Genomic DNA, 20,513 nt, shown 5'->3' on the forward strand with positions numbered 1-20,513 from the left:
TAGTTAATTGGGACATTTTGAGACATCCGTAGACTAGTGAGGTGAAATCTAACCTTAAGCCTTTTTTATTCTTTTAAAAAATATATATATATCTGATCAAAAGCTTCTGTATTCTTGAATTATCACAGGTTTTGAGTTATTGTACATAGCTTGTGACTTGTGGATTGCAGAGCTCGACAATGTTCTGTTGGTGAATGGAGAGAGCCGCTGTGCTGGTAGACTGCAGGTGAAGTATCAGAAAGAGTGGAGACCAGTGAGCGTCCGGCACTCCTGGAGTCTCCAGGAGGCAGCTGTGGTGTGCAGACAGCTCAACTGCGGCCCCACGGTTTCAACCAGTGAAGTCCACAACTTGACCGAACCTCTGCCTGCATGGCACTTTTATTCTGACTGTGATGGCACTGAACATGCACTGATGGACTGTGGGTCAGTGAAGAAGTGGACTTCTTCTTCCACTGTTGAAGTGATCTGCTCAGGTGAGAATAGCAGCAGTTTTATTGTTACATTTAACTGATGATGATTTGCACACTCATATTTGATGAAATTATACTGTTATTAATGCTTTTATTATAGGAAAGGCTGCTCTTCTGGTATCCAGCTGTTCACATTACATTACAGTTCATTTAGCTGACGCTTTTGTCCAAAGCGACTTACAATTAGTGCAAACAATCATGAGGATTGACAGCTACACTAAATTCATATCGGTTTCAAGGCAGGACACTCAACTGAGACTGCCCTCCTCGCTGTCACTGAGGAACTTCACGCTGCTAGAGCAGCCTCCCTCTCCTCTGTTGTCATCCTTCTGGACCTTTCTGCTGCGTTTGACACAGTGAACCACCAGGTCCTCCTCTACACCCTCCAAGAACTGGCAGTCTCAGGCTCTGCTCTCTCCCTGCTCGTATCCTACCTAAAGGACCGCACCTACAGGGTAACTTGGAGAGGGGCTCTGTCGGACCCCTGTCAACTCACCACTGGGGTACCTCAGAGCTTCCTACATCCAGGCCATGTTCAAACCACACACCCCAGTTCGCTCACTTTGCTCTGCATCGGCCAATTGGCTTGGTCCTCCCTTACTGCGAGTTGCTTGCTATCGCACTTGCCCACTTGCTATCCTGGCTCCAAAATGGTGGAACGAGCTCCCCATTGATATCCTACATTTATAAACGTACATTTGCATTAGTTTTTTTGTCACATCCTCAGTTTACGTCTTTGCCTGCAGACGTCCTGCTTCGGCCTAAAAAGCCTGTTTTCTCTATGAGTGGGCCCTCTGACGACCAGCAGCAGGGTGTGCTGCTCTTCGATGGCTACAGCTTCTCTGTCAACTGCTCTGTGGAGCCACAGTACCCTGGAGGTCACTTCAGCCTCATCTTCACTGGCTTCAACCAAACCCACAGCTACACCCTACCAGCTGTCAATCACTCTGCCCACTTCAAGTTTACTGCTGCAGGAATGGCCCACCAAGGGAACTACAGTTGTGTTTATCACAACTTTGTTTTCAATCATAACTTCTCTTCTGAGAGCCAGAGCAACTCTCTCATTGTCCAAGGTAGGTAATTGAATTGTGTACAATTTCTGCATAGATTATACAGACATTGCACAAAACATGTATTATAAAATACAGCAATATAATAATTCATTCTTAGATATGACTTCCTACTTGTATAAATATACCTGCTTATCCCTGGCTAGAGTCTATAGATGTCATGTTGGACGATGGAGTGCTCAGAGATGACGACAGTGAACCCTGTGCCGGCAGACTGGTGGTGTACCATGAGAACGAGTCGAGACTGCTGAGTGCAGAGTCCACAGTCTGGGACCTGAAGCATGCTACTGTGGTGTGTCGACAGCTGGGCTGTGGTTCTGCTATTTCAACCAAACAAATTGATCTTCTCAACAAGACACCTGTGTGGCGATTTTTCTCTGACTGTGATGGATCAGAGTCTGCACTACTGGAGTGTGGAGCTGTAAAGCTCTGGTTTTCCTCCTCTGTTGTGGAGGTGACCTGCAAAGGTGAGGCAATAACAAGTCTCAGTAAACAAGGTGGACAAACATTCAAATGATGATTGGTTATTCCGTGGAACAGACCTTTGTCCTTCTTAGAGCTTGGTGCTTAACATGTTTGTTTACCAACAAAAGCTTACACATTGGTCCGTCAACTTCAACTCCACTTGGGGAGTGACTTCCTGTGGTCCTGGCTCCTTTCACTGCAGCAAGTCTTTTGTGAAATAACACACGACACTAAACACAACTATTTCTACCAAAAGAATACAAAGAGGTCTACACCGTGGGTTAATAATGAAACAAGTGCCTCCATGCAGGACACTACCTCGCATAGAATCAGTGCGTATCAATGCCAAAGCAGCATATTTCTCTCATTTAATGAGTAACAGTAAACACAATCCTAGATTTCTTATTGACACTGTAGCCAAACTTACCCCAAAACAAGTCTGTTAAAAAAAAAAGCAAAAATATTGATGAGATTAATTTATACAAAATGAGTTCCTTATCTTCAGCTACACCTGTCAAATCTGCAGTGTATAGTATTCATATGTTGAATCTTAGCTTAGAAACTTTCTAAAGCCACCACCTGCCTCCTCCACCCCCGACCAGCTAAACCTTTTAAAGATCATTTGTCACTTACAACTGGCATTTTTCCCAAATGAAAAGGAACTCAATTTGTCTTTTGCCTTTACAATCGCAACTTAAGTAACATTAACGTGTAAATTGTCTCATCAAGAATTCAACTTGCCTTTTGGTCTGGTGAAGACGTGCATTAGTCAGAGAAGCACTGTAAGAACGGTGCCCTACATGCTGTGTGAACACGCTCACCAGTCATTGTTTGCTTCTGAAGCTCAAGTAAAGATTCATTTCTTTTAAGTGAAATTTTCCTCTGTCAGATTCTTCCACACCCACTTGACGGCTGTGGTTAAACCAACCTTGCTCTAGTCTCTAAATATTAATCTAGTAGAAAAGAGGTGTCAGCCCACATACTTATTATTTTAGTGTGCCATCAGGGCCTTTCAGTCCACAGAGTGTGAAAGTGGTGAATGATCTTCCTTCTCAGTGGCGTCTGCGGTGTTCATCCCCATTGTTCAGTGTCCATATTCTTCAGCCCCCTTAGTTATCTAGTGGTTGTTCCAAGCATTAAATCTGAAGTTTGATAAGCAGCTTTTTGTTTTTATTGTCTTTCCTCCTGGAATACATTGCCAGATTGCATCAGATGTGCTACAACATGAACTGTTAAAAAGCAGACGGAAAGCATTCATTTTCCTCCAAATGTAAAATAAGTCTCTGTGCTGTCTCTTCAGGACATCAGGGGGCAGCAGGCAGGACATGAAGCTGGACTGGCACAACCTGAATGGTCCTCGTGGTAAAGACAGGCAGAGACACATCTCACCATCACCCTTAATAATCATTAGAATTAAATGTATTAACTGCAGACGCTGGGACAAAAACAGAAACTAACAGTGTTATTAATGCAAACTTAATGTGAAGGTTGTTTCAGTTTTTTATTTTATGCCATTGTGTATGAAATGTGCTATTCTAATAAAAGGAACCTTGCATCGCCTTAGAGCCTACTCATTACTCGGTGCATGTCCTGTGCAGAAACTGTGGCTGCTATGTAAAACTAATTATTTAATTGCAAATGTCATGGACTTTAACAGTAGAATTCCTGTTTCAGTCCTCTGAACAGGGTCGTTTACCACACACACAACTGAGCAGTGTGTTTGAAGTATTTCATTGTTGCAAATTCAAAAACTCTTCAGAATTACACAGATATAATATAGACAAAGTATTTACTTTCATGAAATTGTACTGTAGTATTTCTTTTTATGCGAGCCCCCTGAAGATGGATCATATGTCTAACGGAGCGCTACAAACATTCTGTGGCTTTAAAAAACAAACAAAAAACATTATTTTTTCTTTTTTTTTTAAACAAAGTAAAGTATGAGAGATCAAGTACTCTGATGCTATATTCATTATTAAAGAGTATGACAAGATTTAAAGAATAAACAAAAATACACCTCTGGTTCTGCTGCATTGATTGTGATCCATTTTTGTTCTGTCCATCGGGAGTCTGACAGTTACAGGTGAGTACTTAAAGTTGTGTTACACAGTGCCTGGTTCAAGCCTTCTAAGATTGGACTGAAACACGAGAAATAGAAATGCTTTTTAATTTGAAGGTTCATCACAGGCATAATCGTAAACAAGATATTAAAAATGCAACATACACACACACGCGCGCACACACACGCACACACACACACACACACACACACTTGTGTTGATGTCTGTTGTAACTTCTACCTGGACAAAGAAGAGATCCTGAGAAAGGCAAAGAACAAACTATTAGTTTTTCATACTTGTGTAACAATGAAAGAACATCTTCACTTAAGTTGCTCCCGATTCATCTTTGCGCTTTACTCTGACATGAACTGTATGCAAACTTATTACAGACCCTTCAGGCTGTTTTCAGTACAACCAGCTTGTACTCTTTGTGCTAGTTTGTCCAACCAATGCAACAAGTCAGATTTTGTAACTTACTGTAGCTTGTCCTGTAACACCTCCAGCCTTTGCCGATCGACGTAGCGTGAGAAGAGGGAGAGCAAGTTAGGAGGGGTGAAGAGGGGAGGAGAGAGGGATGAGGCGGGGACGCTGAGCAACTCCCTGGTCACTGAAAACACCAACTCAGTCCTAGACGGAAAGAGAAGGTCAGTGTGGATTAATGGCAAACACACAGAAGAGCAAAGCAAAAGCGAGATACTGAAAGATGCGACAAAGTGCAGGTGTGACGAGAAGGCGAGAGAGAATAGAACATAACTGATGCCAGTGTTTTGTGTCACGAAACAAACATGTTTGGAATGACTCAAACAGCTTACCATCGATTGTCGTCCATGAGTTGACAGTTGGAGTCGGAGCTTTGCATCCTCTCTCCTTCACTCAGGATCAGATACAGCAGTGTCACACCAAACTAGACAAACATTCAGCGGTGAGTTAAATGCGAGTGCGTTTGGTTGTTATGTTTTATGTTACAATAAACCAGTAAGTGATGTCATTAATTTAGCAATTAATGACATCACTTTCCGTTTTATTGTAACATATCAAAAGTAAGGATGATCTACTTCAAATGTTGAAAGAAATGTAACACTTGAGTTGTTGGTGCAGCTTTATTTATCTGGGTGACGTTAATGCGAAAGGCATTTAGTCCATTATTTTTTAAAATAGATTTAAAATATTTTGACATTTTAAATTGCAATGTCAGAAAAAAAGGATTCATAAGATCCTACTTCTAATGTCTTAGCATTTTTAAGACTTTTGAAAGATTGATTCAAGACATTTTATTACAAATAAATTCCCTATCTTTTGATTTATGAATTCATGCAACCTTTTAAGGATCAGAGGGAACCCTGTACACACGCACCAACGCACGCTTATTTCACACTTTCTGGGGTAATGCATATATAATAATATATAGAAAGAAACCTGCTGGAATACTGATGAAGACGTCGATTACCATGGCAACTAAGTTTTTAGTGAAGGGTCTTTATATATCTGTACACAGTAGTGAAATGTTTCTTATGTTTATGTTGTCCCGTCTTTAGCCATTTTGCTTATTTATGTGAACATTAAAACCAACAAAATACCAGAGTCAAATTCCTTGTATGTGTAAAAACTTACTTGGCCATTAAAGCTGATTCTGAATACTTGTGTCAATGTAATATCACTTTAATACATTTGTTTCACTTTATCATTATGGGCTATTTAGGGAAGAGCGATTAGGGGAAAAGGTATTCATGGGTTTAAATAGTCGTTCAACATTTAACAGCGGAGCTCTACGGCACATACGAGGAAGAATAAGATATTAGGCTTTGGATACACAAACACTACTGCGAGTAGATACATATAGAAGACAGCCTTATCCTTTGAGGTCATATCATCCTCAGTCTTAGTTGAAAATATGTTGAAGCAAGAACATAATTTAGCAGTCTGACCAGAGGGTCACGTTTGTTGTGATTGTAATGAGTTACTTTACATTTCATATCAGTCTGCATGGTGTGCGTACCTTGTTGTGTAGTACTGTGGCCAGTTGGCCCTCATTTCCCTGAAGCTCCTGGAGCAAGTCTGTAAGGGCAGAGCTGGACAATGACAGGATCACTGCAGAAACTGGCTCCACTAACCAGCACAGCACCTGAACAGGAGGGCAGGGACAGTGGATGAAAACAACGTGCGAGCAGCTCTGAAGCTCTGAGCATTTCATCGTTTACTGCACTGGGTCTAACTGGGTCATCGACTTTGTACCGAAGTATCGGCTCTCGTGACATCCTTACTACATAGTGAGGATCGATGACATCTAGCCAATATGATTGAAGATACAAGTAGGAAAACAGAGCTGTTCTCTTAAAAGACCTGGGGTTTGTGTGTGAAAAAGGTTACCTGGTCCTGCTTGTCCTTCTTGGCCAGGGCAGGAAGGTTGCGGGAAATCGCCATAACAACGGCGGCGGACTGGGGTGAGGGCAGGAAGGGGAGGAGTCTGGAGATGAGCCGCTTGCCCTTCCTCACTGACATGATCATAACACACTGCTCATCACTCACTCTTATCAAGAGGAAGAGAAAAGATCATTAGTGTGTAGATGGGCATATCTTATTATTATTATTATTATTATTGTCTTACATGCGGTTTTGTACGCACTTTGAAGTTGTACTGACTTAAGAACAAGGATTGCAAGGTGCGTTTCATTTAATCTATGCCCCTCCTACCTGTCATCCCACTCCTTCTCCCTCAGAGAGTTGCACAGCTGCACAGTGTTGCTTTTATGCTGCTCCAGAAGAACCTCCCTGTCCTCCTCTGGCGCCTGGACAAAACGTTTTTCAAAGTCTTGAACCTCCAGCAGTAAACTGTACATCTGGAGGACAGAGGTAGACGGAGGGACAGAGAAAAGCGTCACACAGGCGTATTAAGGATCCACGAGTGTTTCCTGCAGTTTAAACATGTGCTCGACATGGACAGCCGTCCTCTTCTTACCTTCTCCACAGTGTAGAGGATCTGCCGCCTCTTATTCCAAACCTGCTTCTCTCTTTTCTCCTGGGAAGGCAGACAGGCAGGCAAACTAACCAATAAGACTTCAAAACACAACAGAAAGAATACTTCAAGTAGCACTGATTGAGAAACGGGTACAGAATTAAGAAAACAAGAAATATTAAAGAAAGAGCAGCGCAAAATAGAAACGGTATGTCAGCACTTATTTTAGATAATGGTGCCTGTAACACTGAACCACACAAAAACACATACTGACCACTAACCAATCACCAGGCAGCTGACTGGCTTTTCTGTCCATCAGACCAAAGCCAGACAAACTCAGCACCTCCTGCAGCTGCCTCCACAGCGAAAGAGAATGTTTGTGGCTGTTACTGTGAAGCAGCTTCAGGAAGTATTCATTTGTAAACACTGAATCTCTCCTACACCATACTTCTACTGTTCAATTGAACCCCTTTGCTTTGTCTTATAGGAAACCGCATCTTCAGGAAATTATGCTGTAGAAACATCTGACTGAAGAGAAAATTGTGTAGACTAAAAAAGAAACAATGAATCATGCAAACAGACCTCGTCGTCTGTGCGGGTTGTCACCACGGCATCAATCATCTTGCGAGGGTTGTTGACGCTGGAGACCGTCAGCTTACCCAGAGAGCCTGCAAACTGAACTGTTGACAAACACAAGTCAACATTCCCTAAAGGTCACAGTATCATGTGTGCAGCGTGCAGATAATATTGTGGTGTGTTCTCTTGTCAGTTACCTGGTCTGTAGGTATGTTCGACCTTAGCCACCTGTGGAGTGATCAGTTTAGTGGTGTGTTCCTTCTTGCTGCTGTCTCTCTCTCTTTCCTGACGCTTCTCCATCTTTTCATAGTAGTTCTAACACACACAAACAAACAGGTCAATGAAGAACATGAACACCCAACCAAATCAAGGCAACCATTAAAAAAGGGCCAGGTATTTTCAGCCCCCTACATGAATGCAGCGAACTACTGTTAATAGAAACCGACCTGATAGTAGTAGTCATCCAGGTAAGGGTCAGTACTTTGCAGCTGCATCATCTGGATCTTGGTTACCCATTCCTTCTCTTTCTGACTCATAAGATTACTGTAGGGGTCCCTGCTGCGCCGGTCCCCTCCAGTTCTGCCATGTTCCCTACAGGGAGGCAAAGCCACAAAGATGATATGGTCGACCCAGTGGCCTTTGGAATGTAACTGAAAGGCAAACGCCATTTGCAGTGTAAACTGAGTAACCTGCTCAGGGATGCGTTTAGGGTAATGTTGTTCGTTAGTGATACAGGACCGCAGTGCTTTGTATTCTTGCAGCTCTCCTATTGTTCATATGTACACAATCATACAGACTCACTTACCCTCCCCGGTTCTGCATGCGTTGGGTGAGCATGCGCCGGTGCTGTGGGTGGAGGTGGGTGGTGTTGTGTCGGATGGGTGGCGTGTGGTTAGGGGGGCAATGAGGGGGCGGCGGGCCCATTCTGTGACCAAGTGGAGGAGGAGGGCCCCCGAAGAACGGCCTGAAACCACCACCGCCTGGTAACAAAGGAGCTGCTGGACCACCGCGAGGAAAACCAGCCACCTGTGGGGGAGGGAGGGAGAGAGAGAGAGACAGAGAGCGATAGAGAGAGAGAGAGATAGAGAGAGGGCGAGAGCGAGGGAGACAGAGAGGGAGCAGAGAGCGAGAGCGTTACTCCTCTGAGAACGTCTTTTCACTCGCAAAGTTCTGCCCCCATAGTTTGGTTGACCGGTTCACATAATGTCATAAGTCTGAATAAACCCAAACCAGTTTACAGTCAATTTGTATTTAGGATTTACTTTTTTTTCGCATTTCTGATGATGCCGTCTCTCGTTTATAGTCTTTGAGCAAAGCTGGGCTGCATACATATTATTATTATTATTATTATTATTATTATTATTATTATATTCAGTATTTCTGAAAAAACAGTACAGCTAGGACAGAAAACATTCACATTTATCAAATGTCAGTAGTAATGAAGTCAAACAACAACATCCTACTCCATCATCATCCTCAAATGTTTTGTGCATTGTCTCCAATAAGATTATTATTTTCAAATATTTTTGTTTCTCAGGAGAAATCCTTACATTTATTTTATTTTCAAGGTATTAGCCTACCCATTAGCAGGGTTGTAACATAATATAACTGTTCATATTTTTCACATTCATGCATTTCCCTTTTTTGTGTGTTTTGGTGTCTATTTGTTCTTTCTTTGCAATGTAACTGAGCAACCATGCTGTTGTGTACAATTACCACCAACACTGTTGTGGTATCCATCCATCAATGCAAAAGACAGTGTATATGGTGCCAACCTGAGAGTTGAGCAGCTGGGCCCGTTGAATCTGAGACAGGACAGGACCAACTCCGGGAGGGAACGGACCGCAGCACAGCGGGGAGTTCTGAACAAAAAGAGCACAAAGAAACTTCATATCCCTGAAAGCTGAAAATGGAGGTTGGTGTGTCTCGCTCTTCTTTACACCTTAAAGAAAAAGTTCAACATTTTGGGAAATACGCTTATTTGCTCTCTAAAAAGATCCAACTACCAGCAACTCTAAAGCTCACTTATCAACATGTTATACCTTATTTGGTTTATGCTTTAACATAACCATTTACCGTTTACTATTTGATGTTTTCCGGGGAGAAGTAGTTCTTGACTGAGACCAGTTTAAGTTAAGTTTTATTTGTCATTATGTAGGTGAACACAGGGTCAACGGTACAATGAAATGTGTTAGCTCAGCAGTCAAATAAGAAATATTCAATATAAAAAAAGAGTACTATATACAATTAGGTTAAAACAAAAACAAAAAACAATATAGCGTATGTACATATGTGAGAAAGGGGGGCTGTGCGGTACAATAATACCGCCATGTTACATGTAATGTTGCCATGTAACCAGTGGAGACTCCAAGAAGTTACCGATCCTAGCAAAGATAGTTTGGCATTTAACCCACCAGTAAAACAGCAACTTTTATAATAAATAAATAAATAAAATATATACATTTATTTATTAATGACGGCCTTCTTATGTAGGACTGCAAAACAGACTGCAAATCAGGACACCCCATGCTATAAAATACAATCCATAACTTTAACAAAATAGGTTGGCAGAACCAATGTTCAAGCTGGTCATGGATAAAATCACAGAAACACTCATTTGTTGACTTGTTTTGTGCCATTAAACTTCAAAGCAACCCGGAACGTTTTTTAATTTAATGCATACTAGCCTGGAAAAGCTGAGGGGAGGAGAAACTCACAGCTAAGTTGAGGAGGGTGTTGGGTGACACACGCTCAGGGAAAGGAGGAGGGTATCTGTGCTGGATCGGGGCTCTCACATGAACCGCCGTGGGATGGTGGATCTACAAAACACACACACACACACACAGAACATTTCTGACTTTAGGATCTCCAGTCGTAGTATAAAAGTATAAAAACTGAGGTAGACGCTCTATTGAATGTACTATATCATTCCAGATTGATATACAGCAACAATAATGGGGGCTTCTTTGAGACGTGAGATTTAATGTTCATTTGAGGGGGGATGATGGAAGAAAAATATTAGTAAGGAAGCACTGAAGAATGAGATAGAGGTTGTCTGTTATTCACCTGATGATTCAGAGCATGGCTCATTGGCTGTTTGGGTGGGGTCCCAATAGGCACTGCCCTCACTGGTGGGGAGCCGATCACAGGGGAAGAAGAGCGTGGAGGTGGGACCCTCTCTGACAAATCCCGTGCTTCATCATTCCTACCCTGAGGAGCTCGTTTAGGAAGGCCCACCTCCTTGATTATAGACATTAGTGGACTATCCTGAAGAGGAAGATGGTGAATAAAATATTAGTAAACACAGAGGACCTGTCCAAAATAATCAGCTTGGTTAAGCGCTTTCCACACTGAGCCTACTGTATGCAATTTAGAGAAACACTTGTGTATATACAGTCAGTACATCTTGTAATGGACATCACTTTTAGACAGTGGAAGAGAAAAGTTTGATTAATATTTGAAAAAGATTGTTTCTAATTTGTGCCATAAATTACGTCATACAATTGAATATCAACTGGCTTTTAACTGTTTTTGTAACTACTGAAGCCAGATACGACTGCAGAGGCTTTTGTTTTTTGTTAAATTGCATGAACTGTGCTAAAGTCTGAAAACTGAGTTGAAGGAATACATTTTTCCAGTTATTGACATCCCCATCATATTACACAATAATTATTACAGGTACATTGATTTAGATCACAGGTGTCAAACTCATGGCCCACCTGTGTGTCTGTGTGTGTGTGTCTCAGGAGCAGAGCCCCGCCCTTTGCAAAACAGAGAGAATGTGAATGTGCAAAGCAACACAGTAAACACTGAAACGTGCACAGAAATGAAATACATAACATAAGCGTGTAGTTTATTTAATAGAAGAGCAGCTGTTCAATGCAAGTTGTGAATACAATGCCCCCACACTTTTCTCTGTGATGAAGATGAACAAAAACCCACACAGGAGTCGTCTCACTGATGCACACCTTCACTCACTGAGGGTTTCCACAGAACCCCAAACATTAAACTGGCAGCTAAGAAAAGATTCCAAACATCTGGCTCTGACATGTGCATACTCGGAGGATGTAGCCTACCTAAATATGTTCCATATCTTTATCCAATATGTCTATCCTGTTCAATAAATGTGGACCGTGTTTGGCCCTCGACGTAGTCCCAGTTTTTCATTTTGGCTCTCTCTGTGATTGAGTTTGACACCCCTGATTTAGAAGGTGGCCATCATGCAATAATTTAGCAATGCAGAAGCGTGTAGCATTTTCAACCTTACTGTTTAGTGATGTGTAAAACCCAAAGTGAAGGTAACTAACAAATGTCTATTGGCAAATGTCCTATTAGAGTCATTTATTTAATCTGTGTTTTTAGTTATAGCCTATGCATTTTCATAAGCCATTCCCCAGGCATGGCTCTGCATGTTGCCATGAACACACATGTAAGCTGAGGAGAAGCAGGTCAACTAGAGATGGATAATCAGTGTTTTAAATGAGTGTCTCTCACCTCCATGTGTGTAACCAGTGTGGGGGTCACACTGACTGGCCCAAAACCCATACTGTTCTCCCAGATACTGTGAGAGTTCATCTAGAGATAATGAGAGAAATCTAATTTAAGGGTACAGAATCAAAAATAATTTACACAAACAAAGTTTAATTAAACATTACTGCGTTATACAAAATATTATTTTATTTGACAGTATTAACTCAAATCCACCAAATAATTTTAATCTTAATTCCCAAAAGGTTTAATAACTCAAACCTGGGCCATAGGAGCAGTCCCTCTGCGCAGCATGTGCTGCTGCTGTTGGTAGCTGAGCATGGACATGGGAGAGGTGCCAGGAGGAAGGCCTGGAGTTGTAAAGAGTACAGCCGATTTGAATGAAAAACATATACGGCAGGGTAAACCACATTGTCACAAAGTAGCTGAAGAAAGGTTGCTGTGTCTGAAGGTACATTTATAGCAAAACACCAACCACCAAAACCCAGACATGATAGAGCAGGAGACCCATGTACTAAGGCCCATGTTCAAATACGACCCTTTGCTGAATGTCACCCCCCTATATCCCTTTCCTGTTTATATTCAGCTGTACTACAAATAAAAAAAGGCAAAAAATACCAAAAAAAAAAAGCCTTCAATTTACAAAATAAATATTATTATTAGTTACGTGATTGCCGATGGTTAAGTTGGCTATCTGAGTGGTAGTTGATGTCACCAATACAAAAAAAAGGAAAAAGGAACTTATTCTGACCTGAGATGGAGGGCCCAGGAGGCAGCTGGTGCTGGGGGTGATGGGGAAGCTGGTGTGATTGAGTGAGATGTGGAATGCATGAGGGCTGCGGTAGGACTCTGGGTCGTTCCAGGCCCTGCAGAGGGGAGAGGCTAGATCCTGAAGAGCTGGAGGACGGACCAGGTCTCTCGGCTGCTCCGACCCCAGCAATGGCCGGGTCAGCCTCCAGGATGAGTCTGGCCAGAGACTCTGCCAAGCCACCACCCCCTCCTCGATCCTCCATATCTGAAAAAACAGTTTCCCCAAATTCAACAAAATCCCCAGTTAAGTAAGGAAGACTGCAGATTAATCTCGCAGAGAAAGGAACAGGATTCCTGAGTCAGTCTCGATGCCAGCTGCGCTCCTTTAATTACATCACTGACCTGGTAGAGGCAGTCCGGAGGAAGATGAGAATTTGAGGGAAGATGGAAGGGGGAGATGGCCCGCAGAGGAATGGAGATGGGTGGAGTTAATGGCTCCTCCTAAATCTGATTCTCCTCCCATCCCCCCTCCTCCTAACCCCAGCCCCGCTCCTAGCCCGGTCCTATCAAGCCCAGCGAGGCGTTTGTGTTCTTCCTGCCAGTCGTCATCTGGAAGAGGAGAGGAGCAGACAGTGATTGTTTGTTATATGGGTGTTGTGCAATCTTACATATAGTTCTAGAGCCCAATGTGCATTTTCTTTGCTTATAACATTTACCAATTGTTTTAAAAAATAATTTCACAACCATAGTGGTGATGTAGTGTTTAATGATGGTGACCAACAACAATAAAGAACATCCACAGACGCAATACTTCATCACCATTGTGATTCCCTGTTAGGTTGTGCCTTGTCTGCTTGTTTGTCAGATCAGGGATTGTGCTCCTTTCTATCCATAAACTAACAAATTCAAGGAGGAAACCTGGAAACAGCATGAGAACAGAGCTTTGGGGAAGTCATTTCTTTATTGTTTGCCTTCTGTTACAGGTACATGTAATTGGTCGGCGGGGACGTCCACTTGGGCTGACTCGGAGCAATGCTTCCAGTCACTCAACTGCCACCATAGTACTCTCAGGAACTCTCTTCCTGTGCTTCATTTGATTCCTTTATCAATATTCTCACCAGCACATGAAACTTCCCACACATCCACTCACTGACAGCACTACCTTTACTGGCATCAGTAGTTTTTTTTAACTACTTTTTGGTATTTAAAAAAATCTAATACCCTATGACAATCCCAAAGAACCAGTGTGAACATGTTGTATTCAGATGCAAGTTACACTTGTGGGTGCAGGGCCAACTGTTTTTAGAAAAAATATAACCAACAGCAAACCAATAAGTACTCAAAACACTACATATTTTATAGCTTCACGGCAATCTGGTCTGCGTTTTTTAATTGGCCATGTGTGTGTGTGTGTGACTTCTGTTAAACTGAACTCCAATACAATTTCCTAAATAAATGAGTGTTGGAGCATTAATTGTCCACACCCTGAATTAAAAGTGATTTATTGTTAAAACATTTAAAATATATTTTACTCATGACTCACCGATGGCCCCAGCTCCAAAGGTGTCGTCGTTGAACTGATCAATTCCATCTTCCTCTTCTATCTGTCCCTCATCTTCCTCCTCCAACGTACAGTCTTCATCCAGGGACTACAAAGACATCAGGGAAGACAGATGAAGGGACAAGGAACAGAGTTAAAGGAAAGTTTGGAGGAGGCAGGACAAGGAGTGGGGATTATACATGTGAGTCAATGCACACATAGGTAGGTAGGTAGGTAGGTAGGTAGGTAGGTAGGTGTGTGTGTGTGTTTATATATATATATATATATAGATAGATAGATAGAACAGGAAGTAGCACACAAAAGTGTGGCTAAGCTTCTCAAAACACAGCAGTAATTTAGTTAAATCAATCCTTTGGGTGGTCGCCCATATGCCTCTACCAGTTTGATAAACAATAATATATTTTCAATTCTTTGTCAAGGTACTTAAATTGTATCAGCCCATAAGATATTTTTTTTTGGATCAACTGGCAGATAGTGACATACATTCTTCAATTGAAACGTAAGGCTGTAGTACAAGACTTACACCAGGTTCACACTGGTAGCGGAAGCAACGCAATGTCAATTGTCGCACGAGGGAAATTGTTCAGACCAGAAGCGTGATACTGCTCCTGTGCTGTTTTCTAAATCACATGTAGAGCTGATCACCATTATGCGTGTGTGTGTGTGTGTGTGTGTGTGTGTGTCTGCTTTTCGTGGCAGATTTTTTAAGTCTGACCAGCCAATTCTGTTTGTCTTTCTAAAAACTAAAATTGACGACATAAACATTTATGTAACTTTCCTTTAATGGAAAATTCAATTGCATGTTCATACATATTAGAGAACATATTCTATACTGTATACTCTAGGCCTAGTCAACAATATAATACCATCACTATGTATTTATATAAAACTATTTATGAATTAGTATCTATTTACAAGAATATAAATATATAAAGCTAAGTGGGTTGTATTATATTAACTTTCAGCGTTTTCCTGCCTGCCCCACACCTACTGACAGGAGAGGGAGAGATGCAGGGCTGTACAGAAAACTGGTCACTGTGAGCAGCATTTAGGGGAAGGAATTACAAGTCATCAGACATGATGCCACTTGAGTAAACCTGTAGGTTTAAAGAGGGTCAATTTATAACGAAACTGGTGGTTTACTGCATTACAATATAGGTGATTAATACTGTGCATTAGCCATTTCTCAGATTTGTCAGCTTGCCTCTGTGTTTCTTAAAATATAAAAAATAGTAAATGAACATGACTCCCTGTGCAACATTACACTATAAAAGTGTATGGACATCTTGGCTTCAACTGCAAAATTAACCATCAATTTGCTGCTGCTAATGCCACATACACAATAGTGATAAGTGACGATTTAAAATTTAGTCCAAACTGGTGGCTATGAGTTTAGGAGAATAATTTAACTAAATGACATAATTAACCATAGGTGCCAAAAATATCTAACTTGGCTTAGCATGAAAAAACGTTTATTATCATGGCACTACAGGAGGTCAAATGTGCTAAATTAATTTTAGAAAGTGAAAACTGAGTTGAGAGATAATCCAGTTTGAGTCAAGACTAGTCCAGCTACACTAGTAACATTATTCGTTTACATTCATAGCAGGGACAGAGCGTGGTTTCTAACATCACAGCATAGAGACATGTACATTTAGGTTGTACATTTAAGTATACCACTTAGCAGCTCCCATTTGAACTACCAAGTTTAAATAATATGAATAAATAGAACGCGACACTTGTTCTCCGACACCCTGTAGGTAGCAAGAGAAGCAATTAGCCACAATGCTAGTGCTGACGTTATATCACGCATGACCCACGTCGATGTAAAACTGCTGCTCCTAAACCAACTAATGTTACTTTTAAACCACAGCTTAGAATTGTCAAACGTTGGCCTTTCATAACTGAGATTAATTTATGAAACAATAGTGTCACCATTGGAAGGGAGCGCTCACATTCCCTCTGGCTCATGTCACCAGGCAAGCGGGCTGCTTCACAGGCCGCCAACCGCATTGGATTTGGCAGTCGCATAAACAATAGACAACATTCACCATATAAATTGCACACTGTCTGTGATTATTACCAGATCTCTGTGAAACATATGGCAATATCATCAGGAAAAGGCCACATGGGTCTTGGGGTACAATACTAACCTGAAATCGAAACATCTATCTTCAGGCTTTCGGGAAAAGAAGTACATCGGCAGGGAGCGAGGCGGCGCGCAAATGACGCAGGCAGCAGGGACGTCCACTTGAACGTGCATTGTGGGACGACGTGATCGAGCACGCATTTGGAGCTATGAAGCTATGAAGAAGCTATGAAGTAGCTTACCAGTACCAGACAACTGCAGGAACGGTAAACAAAACTGGACCATATTATTTTATTCTTTATTATGTCATTTACATCCTCAGTCGTTGTACACATTGATGTAGGCTATTAATTAGCCTACATTCAATTGAAAACATTTTTTTTCGTAAGAAAATACTTTGATCGCAAAGCTTTAATTTGGAAAATACAATGTTCTCCACCTAACCTCTCTTACCATCTTGCAGATAACTTGCCATAATTATTTGTGTGTGTGTGTGTGTGTGTGTGTGTGTGTGTGTGTGTGTGTGTGTGTGTGCGTGTGTGCGTGTGTGCGCGTGCGCTTGCGCTTGCTTGTCAGCCTTAGCCCCACTATGGTTCAATGGCAGCTCTGCACTATAGAGCACCTGATGAATTCAGGGTTTGGCTGTCCTTTTCCACGACATGGCCTTCAGCTCCTGTTTTGGTTTGCCAACCACTGTGTGACCTGTGAACTCAATAACTGTGTGGTCATCATGCAGGTAACATTAGATTAGATAACACGTTGAATAGTATGCAATGTTTATGCTTGTAGTATGTTGATTTATTTCCTATCTTTGTCTTACACTGTTTTGAGAAGCAAAGTTACAGTACACACGTTGGTTAACCACTTCAGAAACCCCATAATATTATTTGAGATTATATGTAGCCTATATTCAGTTGTGGCCCATACAATATGAGGTCACACCAAGGCTACAATATATTTCAAGACGAACTATGGGTAATGTGACTGCAGTAATATTGATCATATCCTATTAAATTAATGTGTAGGCTATAAGTATGTAAAGTGGCCAGATTCTGTTGCTGCAGCTGGTGTCAGGTTGTCTACCAGAGAGAGGTTTCTATGGCTTCCACCTGTTTGGCAATATTGAAGAACTTCTGCCTGTGATGAACAGGCCCAGAAAGCGCAAGAGTAAGAGACCGGTATGTAATATGGTTTGTTTGTTTTCTTTCGTTATAAAGGCATTTCACTTAGAGTTCCTGTGAAAACAAGTGTATAATGTCTTCTGTGTCTCTGGAGAAGGTATCACCTTACAGTCAGGTAGAGTCTCAGGATAGAGTGCTATCAAGTTGTATTATCAGAAGTGTCGCATCAAGTGTTTTTGGAGCCTGACCTTCACAAGTGAATAAATAATTCAGGATATATAAATATTACATTACATTACCTTTAGCTGACGCTTTTGTCCAAAGCCACTTACAATAAGTGCAAACAATCATGAGAATCTTGCAAGTACATTAACTTCAAATAGGTGAAATCATTTAAGTGCATAACAATGGCTTAAAACAAACTCATATAGGTCCAATTTACAGAAATGATAGAATAAAAACTCAACCATTAGCTTCAATAAGCTTCAGAAACCTCTGCGACTTCGATTTTGACCAATCTTTTTACCACATGTGGCAGCCCATAGCTGGGAGAACTACCACAGAAGAGGTTTTGAGTACTTTTCCAGGTGGCGCTGCCCACGTCATGCCCCTGGCCCGATTTGGTGTTTTCTAACATTATCCCATCACAAAATGGTCTCTATTTATTTATTTATTTATTTTTGTCCTACAACTTTTTGATGTGCCATACTTAATAGCTAGAGTTACCATTTTTTGTTTTCTTTTTAACCTAAATTCTTATCCATCCACCCGTATTCTATGCCACAGTCCACTAGCCTACCTTTATTTTCTACCAGCCATCTCATTCAAATACAGCTGTAAATCACTCTCTCTATCCCTCTATCCATGTCTCTCTCTAGGTTGTGTACTTTGAAGTTGGCAACCTGAACACAGAAACCTACCCAGCTTCTGCAAACCTCCCCACATATGTGAGGGAAAATTATGATTTGGATGGGAACTTTGGTAATAACAATATAGACCGCATTATCGTCCGTTACCAGGTCAGAACCAGGGTGGTGGAGACAGTGTATGTCACTGAGCATGACGGAGCTGCCTTTGGGAGCTTCAGTACTGCAAGGACTTTTGAAATCCACCCTGAACTGATTCAAGCCTTGCAGAGCCCGCAGCTAGATCTCACCGCCTTTCTCACCCAGACAGGCTACTGGGGAGATATGCAGGTGGTTCAGGCTAATAATATGGAAGAGATTCACTACCTACAACCTTCAGCCCAGCAAATGTTCAACATTACATACAGTGGATCTACAGCAAGAACACAGCGTGATAGCTTCAACCAGCAACTAGATGTCAATGGAGAGCCATTCAGCTATGACCAGCAAGTGCAATACATTGTCAACGTTACCTCACACAACAGCCGATTTATGGCTTGCAACAGTGAAGTGCAACTTAAATACAGGAAGCGGAAAGCCAACAAGAGACCAAGAGCTTTGAGGACAAGTTATTGGCAGTCCGGGAGGGAGAAGCTTTATAAAGGTAAAGCTGCAGTCAACATTTGCTTTTCTACAGTGGGATTATTTACACATGAGCCTCAATAAAATGACATTTTGAATCCCAGTTAACACATTAGATATTTCTGTTCTCTAAACTCTAGTTGTTTCTGTGGATTATCCACAAACAAAAATAACATTTATTCTTCTGATTTATTGCTGCCTCGGTTCTTTCAGGGAGGAGGGGCCAACTTTCAATGCTGTGTGTTTACAAGCAGAAATCGACAATGCTACTTCTAGACTTTACAGCAATGTTATTTGTGTTACCCAGAGCATTAAATAATGACATGTAAAAAACAACTACGTGTCTTTCCAGTAAAAATGTCCCATTTACTGTGGATAATGCACAGAACACGCAGTCACAGGAACTTCTTTATGCTGAAGAAATAGTCCAAATGTAAACCAAAAGAAACTAATTTGTGCATACTTTATCTATATGTTTGGATCATTTGAGAGAACCTGCCGTGTCATGTCGTTGAACAAACCATAATTCGTGTGCTCTTAGTGACCATCTTATTTAATGCAGGAAATACTGCTGCTTGAACATTTGTACATTTCTGTCTCTAGATTTTGATGAAGTCAAGAAAGGGAAGGAAGGTGGTGGCAGCTTCGTCAAGATTCTCCTCATTGCTGGAATGCTCTACTTGACAGCCAAAAGTTTAAGCTGGCTGAGGAGCCGGTGGAAGTTGGACTTAAATGAAAACATCCTCAGGATGTTGCCATGGAGGACTCCAAGTTACCAATATCATATCCTGCTAGATTATGTGTACTAGGATTTTAGGGAGAATGTATTTTTGGTCCAACATGAAGACATCATACAATGATTAAAATGTAAAGACTGAAATACTAATATTTTTAAAACTCATTATATCATTGTAAGTTGAACTGGAAATGAATTAAGAATTGAAATGATGCAATACTTAAATTTGAAATATTTTGATGAATGCTGAAAGGTACAGGACCAGAGAATGATAATATAACATATAACAGTGATAAACAAACAAACAATAATTTGAGGTTTTTCAATCTGAATTTAGAGTTCATCATAGCACTGGTGAAAGTTACCAATGACCTTCTATTGGCATCAGACAAAGGACGTGTCTCTGTTCTTGTCTTGCTAGACCTCAGTGCTGCTTTCGACACTGTTGATCATGACATTCTACTACAGAGACTGGAACATTGTGTTGGCATAAAAGGAACCGCACTAAGCTGGTTCAAGTCCTATTTATCTGAGCGATCTCAATTTGTACTTGTTAACGATAAATCCTCCATGACAGCCAAAGTCAGTCTTGGAGTTCCACAGGGTTCTGTACTTGGACCGATTCTATTCCCCTTATATATGCTTCCTTTGGGCAATATTATAAGGAACCACTCTATAAACTTTCAT

General features: G+C 41.3%; 2 protein-coding genes across 8 annotated transcripts; one reads left to right on the forward strand and one right to left on the reverse strand.

The window, feature by feature from the left end:
* Positions 1–3,153: 3,153 nt before the first annotated feature.
* Positions 3,154–16,674, reverse strand: patl1 (PAT1 homolog 1, processing body mRNA decay factor). Of its 6 annotated transcripts, none has more exons than XM_029431924.1 (22): positions 16,547–16,674; positions 14,376–14,481; positions 13,235–13,441; positions 12,834–13,097; positions 12,344–12,432; positions 12,089–12,169; positions 10,661–10,861; positions 10,312–10,413; positions 9,370–9,456; positions 8,400–8,620; positions 8,041–8,185; positions 7,792–7,909; positions 7,601–7,698; positions 7,022–7,081; positions 6,757–6,902; positions 6,433–6,592; positions 6,062–6,187; positions 4,878–4,969; positions 4,543–4,692; positions 4,306–4,323; positions 4,023–4,143; positions 3,154–3,401 (listed from the first exon to the last, which is right to left on the reverse strand). In XM_029431924.1, the coding sequence occupies exons 1-21, from the start codon at positions 16,559–16,561 to the stop codon at positions 4,083–4,085; spliced, it is 2,547 nt and encodes an 848-aa protein (XP_029287784.1). In that variant the 5' UTR covers positions 16,562–16,674; the 3' UTR covers positions 3,154–3,401; positions 4,023–4,082. The 6 variants fall into 6 exon arrangements, with proteins under 6 accessions (XP_029287784.1, XP_029287777.1, XP_029287759.1 ...); XM_029431917.1 differs by having other exon boundaries at positions 3,154–3,361; positions 10,282–10,413; positions 16,547–16,669; XM_029431899.1 differs by having other exon boundaries at positions 10,282–10,413; positions 16,547–16,669.
* Positions 16,627–19,970, forward strand: LOC115008374 (uncharacterized). 2 transcript variants are annotated; one of them, XM_029431953.1, is made up of 5 exons: positions 16,627–16,748; positions 17,059–17,218; positions 17,547–17,660; positions 18,482–19,112; positions 19,694–19,970. In XM_029431953.1, exons 2-5 carry the CDS (start codon positions 17,072–17,074, stop codon positions 19,897–19,899), a joined length of 1,098 nt encoding a protein of 365 aa, XP_029287813.1. In that variant the 5' UTR covers positions 16,627–16,748; positions 17,059–17,071; the 3' UTR covers positions 19,900–19,970. The 2 variants fall into 2 exon arrangements, with proteins under 2 accessions (XP_029287813.1, XP_029287822.1); XM_029431962.1 differs by having other exon boundaries at positions 16,634–16,748; positions 17,065–17,218.
* Positions 19,971–20,513: the final 543 nt, after the last annotated feature.

This window comes from Cottoperca gobio, chromosome 1, assembly GCF_900634415.1.
Source record: "Cottoperca gobio chromosome 1, fCotGob3.1, whole genome shotgun sequence".
Classification (NCBI taxonomy): Eukaryota; Metazoa; Chordata; class Actinopteri; order Perciformes; family Bovichtidae; genus Cottoperca; species Cottoperca gobio.